The sequence below is a fragment of the Trachurus japonicus genome, chromosome 13, assembly GCF_045865225.1.
Source record: "Trachurus japonicus isolate A0001 chromosome 13, Traja_1.0".
Lineage (NCBI taxonomy): Eukaryota > Metazoa > Chordata > Actinopteri > Carangiformes > Carangidae > Trachurus > Trachurus japonicus.
In genome coordinates this window covers 7,943,555-7,956,517 of record NC_140919.1, presented here as the reverse complement: position 1 = coordinate 7,956,517, position 12,963 = coordinate 7,943,555, and the positions used below count along the sequence as shown (strand labels likewise).

Below are 12,963 nucleotides of genomic sequence, written 5' to 3'. Positions count from 1 at the left end.
AAATTACTGGACTATAAGTGGAGTTTGTTGTTTTCAGAGCAGGTGATGAAAGAGTTGGGTCACGCTCTGTGGACCTTTAAAGGCCCCGCGCTCGGCCCGTTAAAGGGTTAGGCCTTCCAACAAATAATATCACACTAATGACTCACACATAAACACACACACACACACACGGACACGGACACACATGGACACACACACCTTGTTTCATATCTGTTAATAAGTGTGTGGTCCGTCCTCACAAACACAACCCTCGGCTTCAGACGGCTGGACGTCAAATGAACCGGTGTTTTCCTTCTCCTTCTGCTTTTTCTTCTTTTCTCTTTTCTTCTCTTCTTCCTCCACCACGGTCTTTTCCTCCTTTCTCCTTCTCCTCCTTCTCCTCTTTTCTCCTCCTCCCCTCCTCCTCCCCCCTCCTCTCTAGGATTACATGTACCTGTGGTTTAGTATTTTTCTTGTGACCACGTAGGAAACAGCTGAATCAGGATCAAAGCCACTTCCTGTTCTTCACCTTCACACCAGGTTGTGACTCGTTCTCGCTCTGTTTCTTTGTTTTGAGCTCGTCTGGTTCCTCTCTTCATTAACCGCCTGAGTTTTTAATTAAGATCAGTTTAGTGTTTAACACATCCTCATGTTTTGTTCTACGACTCTGACTGGCCAGGTTTGTTTTTATTCTGTAACATGGAGTCGTTGTCGTCACTTATCACTTGTAGTTTTTACACCTCGGCTGCTAACGAGCGTCTGATGAGACCACAGAGGTCGTTAGTGACGTTAAACATCGTCACGGCGATCATGAAAACTCGACTGTGTTTATACTGTACAGACGAGGTCAGAGTCATGTGACTGTGATGTAGCTGCTGCTGCTGACCGGAGCTTCACACCTCCTCGTCTCACTGGTCCAGCAATAGTTTTCAATCATTTTTGACATTTTATTTATTCTTTTATTAAACACAGTAAAAAAAAAAAATAAAGCAAAACTTTTCCTGGAGGAATCCAATGATGATGAACTTCCTGTTAAAACTATGTGATGTCAGCACAGCAGCAGGTTGATGATGTAAGCATATATTAAAGTCAAAGTCAAAGTGTCTTTATTTGTCCCAAACAGGGAAAATTGATTTGCAGCCAGGAAGATCCACACATTCAAACACATACACAAATAGACAACACCAAATAACATGTAACATATAACATATAACATATCATGGGCAGATTAAAAGGACCTACTGCAAGATAAAATATGATTAAAAAGTGCCAGTAATGTACACTGTACAAACAAATAAATAATAAACAGCAAGGGGCCTAAAGTGCAAATGCAACAGGTTACAACAGCCGTGAACAGTCTGTATAGTATACATACAATAATTATCTACTGTTTAGCAACTGAATGGCCGTGGGGACAAAGGAAACCTTAAATCTCTTGGTACGAAGACCAAGAGATTTAAGGTTTCCTATTGGATGAGCTCTCAGTGATTGCAGGTTAGGCCACGCCCCTTTTGTGACAGACGCCTTAAAGTTCACACTTTGATGTTTTTAAACCTTTTCTGTTTTAAAAATGTCGTCTTTCTCTCTTTGAGTCCGTAACCAGGCGGCGACCTGCTTAGACTCCACTTTCATCTTGAGTCTATAAATAAAAATCCCAGTTTGTGTTGATAATCTAAAACAAATATGTAATTAGTGCGACTGCAGCGCTCTGTCATATTAGAGGCGGTTGACTTTGGCTGGGTGTCTGCGTGGCTCCAGCCCTCTAATGCCTACCCTGCTGCCCAGTGGAAATAAAACTGCTCGTATATTAGTGTGGAGCTGCTGCGGCGGTGCTGAGAGGATTAGGGACGCTGCCCTCTCCGCCTTCCTCCAATTAGCGCTGCAGCCAGTAGCTCAGTTTGTAGTGGTTCAGAAAAAAGAAAATAGCGCATCGAGTCGACTGGATTCACTGGATTTATGAGACCGTCAGAGTATTTTACAGTTCGAAGGCCGAGCGAGCTCCGCGTTGGAGTTGTTCAAGTTTTCAGCTTTGAAAGAGTCCGAGATAAGAAGAGACACAGGGTGGAGGAGGAGGGAAGTCAGATACTTTATGGCTCTGCTCCTCCTTAAATCAACAGTTTGTTCCTTTGTTTTTGACACGTTTAAATCAAGGAAGCTGTCATCTCACCACGCTGTGATCAGATGAATAAAAAAAATGGAAGATAGTGTAGTTTCTTTGTCTATATTGATCATTATTCTGTCGTTTTGTTACAAAGCCCCAGAATAATGAATGAAAAAACAGTGAAAAGTGTAATATACAAACATAAGAGTTGGATGGATCAAAAATAGACATAGAATAGAATAGATCTAAGTAGGATAAAAAAGTAAAATATGAAATTTGAGCATCGACCGGAGATAAGATGCTTTGCAGCAGGTTACATCCTCAGACACAATACAAAACAATACAAGATACATACACAGATATACTGTATGGGAATCTCTGTTGTCTGGTCCAGGCTCAAGCGTCTGAAAACTTTCGTCACTTTTCCTTTTCAATAAATCTGCAAAAAAATGAAATGAAAAGTCCAATAATCAGTTGTCATGTGCACAAAGTGAAGAAGTGAAGGGGTCTGAAAACTTTCTGAGCGTGCTGACTCTGCTGTACTGTGCTGTACTGTACTGTACTGTACGTCGTGTATGTCCAACACATGTGTAAATCTACATAGAGACACATAGAGACTTGACCTTGGCAGCGGTGAAGACAAAGCTCTGTCTCTCTGTGTCTCAGTCTTTCATTTGTAGCTCTGAATCCCCTGCGCTCCCTCCGTCCCTCCGGCTTTATGTCCTCCACATGGTTATAATTTGAGATTTTCCCCATTTTCAAAGCTTTTTTTTTTTTTGAGCCTAGTGTTGTTAATTAAAAAGTGGACTAGTTTTGTTGTGGCCTTCTGTGTTGCCAAGTAGGGAAATCACCGCCTTCTTTGTTGCTCTCTCCATCTCCCTCCCTCCCTCCCTCCCTCTCTCTCTGGTGCCTTTGTGCAGAATAAAGCTCGAGCCCCGACCACTTTGTAAATGAAACATCCTCCCTGTATTAATGGGATTGAGCAGATGTTTTGTGTTTGGATGGTCAGAGATGGGACAGTGAAGCCTGCAGCAAAACAAAACAAAAAGAGTTTTTGGACCCCCTAAAAAAAAAAGAAAGAAAAAGACGACGAAGGCAGAGAAAACAGAGAGAGAAAGAAAGAAGAAAAAAGAAAAAGCAAAGGCAGATATTTATGGAAATGATTATATCACTTCCCTCATGTCCCATACAGACGCATGTCTCGCGCACATGGCAAATTAGAGGTCATCTCTTCCACTTTAGCGCACGTCTCAAGTGCGTGCGCCAGTGATTTCGGTACTAAAACATCGTAAATAACACTGTAACCCCTGGGACGAGGTGTTATAAATAGGACGTGTCAAACCTCCGCTCTGGCAGCCGCCGCTTTCCCCGAAACCCTCTCTCTTCGCCCGCCGAGCGGCGCAGCTCCTTTTTAATTTGGCCTTCCCGCGGGCTAACCAACTGACGCCTCTCGGCGAGGGCCTCTGTATTTCAACAAGGCCACAAAAGCCCCAGCGCCCGGGCACTCGCGCTCACACAGCTCAGCGCTCCAGCTCCAGATCCACATCCAGATCCACATCCAGCAGCTGCCCAGACTTCTCTCCTCCACCAGCAGCTTTTCTTCTGCTTGCAGTCCTCATCTCCATGTAAAAATACCTTCATCCCTGATTAATTCAAAGTCCAGACTGAAGGTTTATCTGATGTATCAAGACTGTACAGTAGTTATCATTGGATCATCATCATCATCATCCCATCCTGACGGAAAAATAAAGTCATTTTGACTTTGCTCGCCCACTCATGCGCAGTCGTTTTACACTTCATAGCTTTATTTTGACTCTTTGCGTTTTGACTAGACACTTGTATTGCTTTCTTCTTGTTGGTTGTTCTATAAGTCCATATACTGTAGCGTTTTTAACCTCTCCCGCACTTACAGTACTATCCTTGTTTCATTTCTGTTTTGTTTTACACTTATTCATACTCGTAACTTTATTTTGACTCTTTGCGTTATGACTATAGACACTTGTATTGCTTTCTTCTTGTTGGTTGTTGAATAGTTTTTGAATCTTTGCGTCTTTTTGGCGAGGTGTTTTCTATAAGCCCGTATACCTTGGTGTTTTTAACCTCTCCTGCACTTAGTATCCTTGTTTCATTTCTGTTTTGTTTTACACTTATTCATACTCATACAGTAGCTTTATTTTGACTCTTTGCGTTACGACTATAGACACTTGTGTTGCTTTCTTCTTTTTGGTTCTTGTTGTTGAATTGTTTTTGCTTTTTTTTTGGTGTTTTTAACCTCTCCCGCACTTAGTATCCTTGTTTCATTGCTGCTTTTGTAATCGTCCTTGATTGATTTTTATGGTGCAAATCAATAAAACGAAAGACGACGACGAAGAAGAAGATGATGATGAAGAAGAAGAAGAAGAAGAAGAAGAAGAAGAAATAGAAAGAAGATGATGATGAAGAAGTAGAGAGAAGTAGAGAGGCCAGGACCGAGCTCGGGCGGCCAAGTCTCATCTGTCAGAGAGAAACCCAGGGGCCAGACTCCTCCAGCCAACCGGGTGGGAGGGGCCCCGGGCAAAACACAGAGGAGGAAGAAAGAATAAAAAGAAAAGAAAGAGAGAAAGAAAAGAGAGAAAGAAAGAAAGAAAGAAAGAAAGAAAGAAAGAGTGGAGTGTGGGGGAGAGGAGGTTTTGAGAGCGAGAGGAAGCTCCCAGATAAACAGGCCGCAGCGCCTCAACTCCTAATCACCCTGCGCTTCCGTTTCCAGACTCTATAATTAGACGTTAGGCCCCGTTCCCTTTTTTCTTTCTCTATTCCCAGTTGACGCAAATGCTTCTTGTGGCTTGGCACCTCGTTTGGGGCGTGGGTTTTCCAAGAGTTTACAGCGAGCGGCTCGGGCCCTGAGCCCTCTCCCTCTCTCCCTCTCTCCCTCTCTCTCTCTCTGGGCTTTTCTGGTCGCTCTGATACAGCATGAATAGCTAAACCGCCGTCTTAATGCACACTTCACTCCTCCCTCCCTCTCTCCTTCCCTCCTTCCCTCCATCCCTCCCTTCCTCTCTGATAATCTGCGTGACCCCATCGCTCATCCACTCACTCTCCTCCACCTCCTCATCCTCTCTTTAAATATAACTCCTCCTCAGCCTCAGAATATAAAAAAAAAACAGAAACCTTTCAACTCTTGAGTGAATGTGCAAAAAATGTTGTAGCACCCTCGCCTTCTCCTTCTCCTCCTTCTTTTTTTTCTTCCTCTTCTCTTCTTCCCTCCACAGAGTGTTTTCCATCTTCCCCTCGCACGTGTTGCTGAATCCTTTTAATCTCGTGCCATCCCAGCCTCCTCTTTTCACATTTGACATGCCACCCAATAAAGCCCGGCCACTAATTAAAACCTACTGCTGCCTTCCACATAAAAGCTTCCAAAGGGGGAAAAAAAAAACTCAAGAGGAAAAAATCGCTAATTACTTTAATATCATTTATGTCTGGGAGTCGTCACAGAAAAGACATAGGTTTGGACAGTTGGCGCTTTTTTTTTTTTTCTCCTTCTTCTCCTCCGTCGTGTATCAGTGATGCCGCTCCAGCTTTTTTTGACTCACTGTCCTGAGGCGACGTGCACCACCAGCCTTAGCAAAAAGTACAGTAGTATGCTTGAAGTTCAGTGAGTTGAGTATGAGTATAAGTATAGCAAGTATAGAATGGACCATGCACTTGTTGCATAGTAGAAAGTATACTAATTTAATACTTCTTTGGACTAAATTGGAACATTTTAAGTTTATAAAAGTATACTTTATAGGTCATTTTAAGTACATTTTCAAGTATACAACAAGTACACTCATCTATAGACCGAATCTCCTTGTTGTTTACATTCTACTTCCTGGTAGAAAACCAGCACGTAATTTGAATGAGATCAATAGTAACGAACGAGAGTTTAGCTATAGGCTATATCATATTTTTCACGCCCTATCACCGTTTAGACAAATCTGAAATGATTGAAGAAACATTAATATTTCTGTGTGTGTGTTTTGTGTTGCTATGTGTTGTATTTATTCAGTTTGGGGGAATCACGGTGTCTAGAAAGCATCAGTGGCTGCAGCTGACAGGGACAGCCAACGGTAGCTAAGCTAACGGTAGCTAAGCTAACAGTAGCAGAGCTAACAGTGGCAGCTAAGCTAACATCAGGACGTCAGCTGTTAAAACCCTCCCGTTGTGGGACACGACATGAAACTACTCCAGTTAGCTCAGTCATGTTGGAACTCAGATATCCGCTGGAGAAAATATTTTTTCATGGACCGTTTATTGAGTCACTGAGTTATTAAAGTTAAACAGGTAGCTAACCGTTAGCCCGGCTAATCTATGATAACCATGACTCATTACAAAAACGTGCACACGTAAATAGTAATGTTTGTCCAATCATTGGTTTTATAAACGTTACAAACATCAGATTAGTCTAAACGGTGATATAGTGACATGAAAAATAAGATATAGGCTAGTGAAACTCTCGTCCGTCACTATTGTTCTCATGCTGGTTTTCTACCAGGAAGTAGTTGTGAACAACAAGGAGATTCGTCCTGTACTCCTAGTGTACTAAGTATATACTTCTAGTCCACATTTTAGTTTATTGAAGTATACTTTATAAGGTCATTTTAAGTTTACAAAAGTACACTTTCAAGTATTCTGCCTCAATTTTAGTATAAAATGAGTATACTTGTAGTACACTTTAATAAACTACATTTCTGTTGCCTTGTCGACGGGTTCTCTGGGTTTGAGAAGCAGCAGCAGCAGCAGCACCAGCGGCCGATCCGTGGCGGCAGCGGCAGCGGCGGCCGTGGCCTATCGGTGGCGGCGGCGGCCGTGCTGCATTTTTCCCCGTTGAGCCAGTTTAGCTCCGTTGGGTTTGTTCTGGTGTGGTTTGTTGAGCATGTTGTTTATGGTGAGGGCCTGTACTTTCTGCAGCTTGATGAGCTTCAAATAAAAACGGGACCAAATGAATGGGCCTGTCACACACAGAGAGGGAGGGAGGGGAGGGGAGGGGGGGGGTTAGGGTTGCACTTGTGCCGAGCTGTGGTTCAGTGTGTGTTTCGGTGAATCTTAAACACACACACACACCCATAACCATACATGGACGTTTGAATACACAGATTCTGTCTTTTACAGACACTTATCACACTGCAAAAACTCAAAACCTTTCCAAGAATATTTGTCTTATTTCTTGTCAAAATGTCTCATTTCCAGTCAAAACTAATCTCTTTCCACTTAGAATAAGACTCATCACCTAAAAATTAACTTGTTTTTAGATCATTTTCACTTGTTTCAAACTATTTTTCACTTGAAATAAGTAGAAAAATCTGCCAGTGAAAGCAAGTTTTTTTTTGTGCTTGTAATAAGGAAGAAAAACTTGCTCCACTATCAGATTTTTCTACTTATTTCAAGTGAAAATCTGCTTGAAAGAAGTAAAAAGTGTCTAAAAACAAGCTACTTTTTATGTCACGAGTCTTATTTTTTAGTAAAATGAGATTTGTTTTGACTAGAAATGACATTTTGAATAGAAATAAGACAAATATTCTTGGTAAGATATTTGAGTTTTTGCAGTGCATCTCGTCTGTCCTTGAAGAAGCACACGACTGCAGCGCTGCTTTTTACCAGAGGAGGAGGAGGGAGGAGGGGGGGAGAGCTGAGTTTTATGACAGCGACAAACGATAGCTGGTTTTATTTTAATGGGCTGGTTTGTTTGTTTTAAAGGCGCAGTAATTCTGCCGTGCCATCCAGCATGTGTCCCGGCCGCGCTGCGCTGCACAGTCGGTCGTGTTCTGGCCGCCCTGACTTTGAATCTGTGTGTGAGCCGCTGGAAGAGAAAGAAAAGAGAAAGAGAAAGAAGAAGTGGAAGTTTAAATATTTTGCTTGGCCCGGTTCTGTATCAGCAGCAAAACTTTCACACTGGCTCCGTTTAGAGAGGCTTTGGTCGACTGTGACTGAACCCTCTGTTTTTCTACTGAGCTGCACTTGTAAGTGATTGTTTCATGATTTACTTCCCAGCAGAGGAGGTGGATCAGAGAGAAACACACTGGTTTAGTGACGACACAGACACAGTTTGTGTTAAAGCTCCATACAGTATAAAGGTAGATGTTTGTGTTAAAGCTCCATACAGTATAAAGGTAGATGTTTGTGTTAAAGCTCCATACAGTATAAAGGTAGATGTTTGTATTAAAGCTCCATACAGTATAAAGGTAGATGTTTGTGTTAAAGCTCCATACAGTATAAAGGTAGATGTTTGTGTTAAAGCTCCATACAGTATAAAGGTAGATGTTTGTATTAAAGCTCCATACAGTATAAAGGTAGATGTTTGTGTTAAAGCTCCATACAGTATAAAGGTAGATGTTTGTGTTAAAGCTCCATACAGTATAAAGGTAGATGTTTGTATTAAAGCTCCATACAGTATAAAGGTAGATGTTTGTATTAAAGCTCCATACAGTATAAAGGTAGATGTTTGTGTTAAAGCTCCATACAGTATAAAGGTAGATGTTTGTATTAAAGCTCCATACAGTATAAAGGTAGATGTTTGTATTAAAGCTCCATACAGTATAAAGGTAGATGTTTGTGTTAAAGCTCCATACAGTATAAAGGTAGATGTTTGTGTTAAAGCTCCATACAGTATAAAGGTAGATGTTTGTATTAAAGCTCCATACAGTATAAAGGTAGATGTTTGTATTAAAGCTCCATACAGTATAAAGGTAGATGTTTGTGTTAAAGCTCCATACAGTATAAAGGTAGATGTTTGTATTAAAGCTCCATACAGTATAAAGGTAGATGTTTGTGTTAAAGCTCCATACAGTATAAAGGTAGATGTCCATGTGTAGTGTGATTATAAAGCAGCTCTAGGTTCTATATTAATACTGTGAAAGTATCAAAGCCTCAGTCCACAGAGAAATGCACACAGCCTGTATTCAGAAACTGAGCCTTAAAACCAGCCGTCAGGACTTCCTGTCACTTTGTGATGTCATAACTAAGCCCCGCCCCCTCACCACCTGGACCCGGCCACCATCCATCCAACCAACAACACTGACTTTGCAGGATTTAGTTTCTCTGAGTGTTTTATTCTGGAATCTGCTCTGTTTTTATTGGATCAACTCAGAGAACAGATTGTTTTTACTCCTTTAAAACCGCAAATTTATCTCCTTAGAAACTGCGAAAACCATTTTTCCCACAATGCAACTCAAGGGCAAACTTGTAGTTGATCCCCCGTGATGTCATTAAGCGATGAATCTTGCAGCAATGATCCTCTATTCACTGTATTTAGTTTGTTCATCTATTACAGAGATGCTGCACTTTGAGTTTGCAGGATGTGACAGATGTGATATAATAAAAATATAATATATCATAAAAATACAGATGTAAAAAGTTGCAGGAAGCAGAAGTACATGAGCCATATGTGACACATTAACCCAGTGACCACAGTGGAGCTGACCTGCAGTACTAATGTGTGTGTGTGTGTGTGTGTGTCTGTGTGTCTGTGTGTGTGTGTGTGTGTTTGTAGGAATGCTGCTGGTGACGGCCGACACCCTCGGCCACGACTTCCACGTCTTCCAGATCCTCACCCACCCCTGGGCGTCGTCACAGAGCGCCGTGCACCACCTCTACACGCTGCACCGGGGGGAGACCGAGGCCAAGGTCTGCTGCTCACACACACACACACAGTTACACACACACAGACACACACACACACACAGTTACACACACACACACACACACAGTAACACACTCTCTCTACCGTCATAAAGTTGAGGTTCTTCAGTTTTCCACGGAGGCTTTATAAAACCCGATGCAGTTTGTGTCAACACTGAGATTCGTAACTGTCAGACCCGATCACACATGTAACTCCAGATTCACTCTGACTTTACAGTTTTATTATTTTTATAAAAACTTATAATTATCTCCAGTGTCCAGTGCAAATAAATGTCAGTACTGTAAGTCCAGTGAGGAACCACTGAAGTCAAAACACAACAGAACAGAACAAACGGACACACTGATACCACCTCAGTTCAACACGTCCAGAGACTAAATGTGTTGCAGAGGACAGGATTATTACAAAAATAAACCTTATAATAATGATAATAATAATGAATCGTAAAGGGAACGTAAAAGAATTTTTTTTATGTATGAGCGTAGGAGCCAGAAGGAAGTCGAGCTTTAGCAAAACAAAATAAATTGAATACAATACAAGCAAACAAAGTCAACGACTCACTCTCAGTTTTCTAATCACATAACCCTATGTCATCAAAATAATATTCCACTCTGCAACCTACTTTTCCTCATCCTCATATTTTTTTAGAAACATTTTTTGTGTAATTTCTCAAATGTTAGTGCTATTTTTGAGCTCCTTCTCCACAGACTGTTAATACACACACTTTTCAGAGTTGTTCTCTCTCAGGTTAAACCCAGCCTGCCTCACCTGGAAGTAGGTTACACTGCATCTTGCTTTGGAGCTGGTTTGTGCAGCCTTGTGTTTAACCAGATCAGTGAATCTCAGAGTGTTTCAGTTCAATTCAATTCAATTTTATTTTATTTTATTTTAAGGAAGACAGTATACAGTATTCAGCGTTCCCTTCTGAAGAGGAAGGGATGTGGCTGTACCCAGCTGTAGCCGGGGCTGATTTACATCGGCAGTCCCCCTGCCAGATGTAATTAGGCACAGCACCTCAAAAGAACAGTAAAAACAGTCATAATAATAATACAATCAAGTACAGTACAATGCAAGGCACATAGGCAGCAGTTCGCCATCATATGAAACTATACAATACAACACAACACAATACAATTATAATAAGTCACAGTGTAATATAATGCAAAGCACACAGGCAATAGACAATTATTAAACAGAGAATTGTAGAAACAAAAATAAGAAGAAAAGAAAACTGTACATTAGCGCTCGACTATTGTATCATTCACCTTTAACAGGAGGTGTGTGTGTCTGTGTGTCTGTGTGTGTGTGTGTGTGTGTGCGCGTGTGTGTGTGTGATGTTGAGCTACTAAAATGAAAAAGATTGAACTGATCCTAAACTCAGGTTTTTATTTTCTGGATCAGGTCAGAAGAGCTTACTCAACAAAACCACTTCAGACCTTGTTGGGTTCAGGATTATTGACTGGTGCACACACACTTACACACACACACACACACACACACACACATAGACACACACATGGACACACACACCTCGGTGGTTAATGTTCGACTGAACGGTAGGTCTGACCGGCTGCACGCTGCGCCGGCTTTGATCCGGCGCCGCGGTAAACAGCGAGCGCCGGCCTCAGCCTGGTGCCGGGGTCGGGGGTTATCGCCGCCACACACACGCTGCGCACACACACACACACTCGGGGACACACACTAGAGCGTGATAAAGTCTCTGGTGAGGTGGGTGGAGAGACGCCTTATCTGTCTCCGGTGTCAGTGACCCGAGGACAGGTAAACAGACCTGCAGCTGATAACCAACCCCCCCCCCCCCCCGGGGGCCGAGGGGCCGAGGGGCCGGAGCGCCGAGCGGCTCGGACAAACCGGAGAGCGCCGGTCCCCGAGGTCTGAGACCTGGGTTCACTGGAAACACTGATTTACATTGAGTTTTGATCAGGTTTTTAACAGATCTAAGACAGAGGAGCAAGGAACCAGAACCACACTGCAAAAACTCAAAATCTTACCAAGAATATTTGTCTTATTTCTAGTCAAAATGTCATTTCTAGTCAAAACTAATCGCATTTTGCTTAAAATAAGACTCATCGCTTTAAAAAGTAGCTTGTTTTTAGATACTTTTTACAATCTTTAGACAGATTTTCACTTGAAATAAGTAGAAGCATCTGATAGTGGAGCAAGTTTTTCTTTCTTATTACAAGCACAAAAAACTTTTTTTTAAGTTTAATTTATTTATATAGCACCTTTAAAAGCAAAGAGCATTTGCACCAAAGTGCTTCACAGTCAACAGGTCACAGCAGCATAAAACAACATCAATACAACACAACAACATGATACACTTCAATTAATCAAATAAAGAGATACAAATTAGTAAGTGTCAGCATTATATAAAAAACAGATTAAGTGCTAGTGAAAAGCCAAAACATAGAAATGGGTCTTAAGGAGCTTCTTGAAAGCCTCAACAGAGTCGGCTTTTCTAATGGCTTCTGGCAGGCTGTCCCAGAGTCTACTTATTTCAAGTGAATATGTGTTTGAAACAAGTGAAAATGATCTAAAAACAAGTTAATCTTAAGGTGATGAGTCTTATTTTAAGTGGAAAGAGATTAGTTTTGACTGGAAATTAGACATTTTGACAAGAAATAAGACAAATATTCTTGGAAAGATTTAGAGTTTCTGCAGTGCAGATCGATCTCAGACCAGGATGAAGCTGAGCCTCAGACACGTGGACTTAGACTGAAGAGGTCGTTATAGATCTGATTCCTGAGCCCAAACATGATCCAAGTGACCTGGTTCATTGAAACAAGGATTTGAATCTGGTTTTGGACCTGATTTACTTTGAACCAGATATGAAATCTGTGTTTGGTTTGGTGCAGAACTTCATCAGTCGTCTGGGTCGTGGTGTTGATAGATAGATAGATAGATAGATAGATAGATAGATAGATAGATAGATAGATAGATAGATAGATAGATAGATAGATAGATAGATAGTAGTTGTAACGTACTCAGCGTTTAGTCGCCAGGTGGAAGCTTTCTTACTCTGAAAATAACATTTTGTTGCATTTTCGCTGTGTAACGTTCACTGTCCTGATGTCGTTGGAGACAAATCATTTTTAAAAAGACAGTGAAAAGCTCCCGGCTTCAACATGTGAAGCTGCAGACTTGGTGGGATTTTCAGTTTGGAAGCTTCAACAATCAGATGGAGCTTCACCACATGGAAGAACAGGTGTAAACG

General features: G+C 41.6%; 1 protein-coding gene across 4 annotated transcripts in view; it reads left to right on the top strand.

Annotated features, from left to right (window-relative positions):
• Window positions 1–12,963, top strand: part of bcas3 (BCAS3 microtubule associated cell migration factor) — a 481,047-nt gene that overhangs the window by 90,799 nt on the left and 377,285 nt on the right. For all 4 annotated transcript variants that reach the window (XM_085794770.1, XM_085794769.1, XM_085794772.1 and 1 more), the window contains exon 14: window positions 9,585–9,718. In XM_085794770.1, the coding sequence (XP_085650896.1) occupies window positions 9,585–9,718 (134 nt within the window). The remainder of the gene's footprint in view (window positions 1–9,584; window positions 9,719–12,963) is intronic.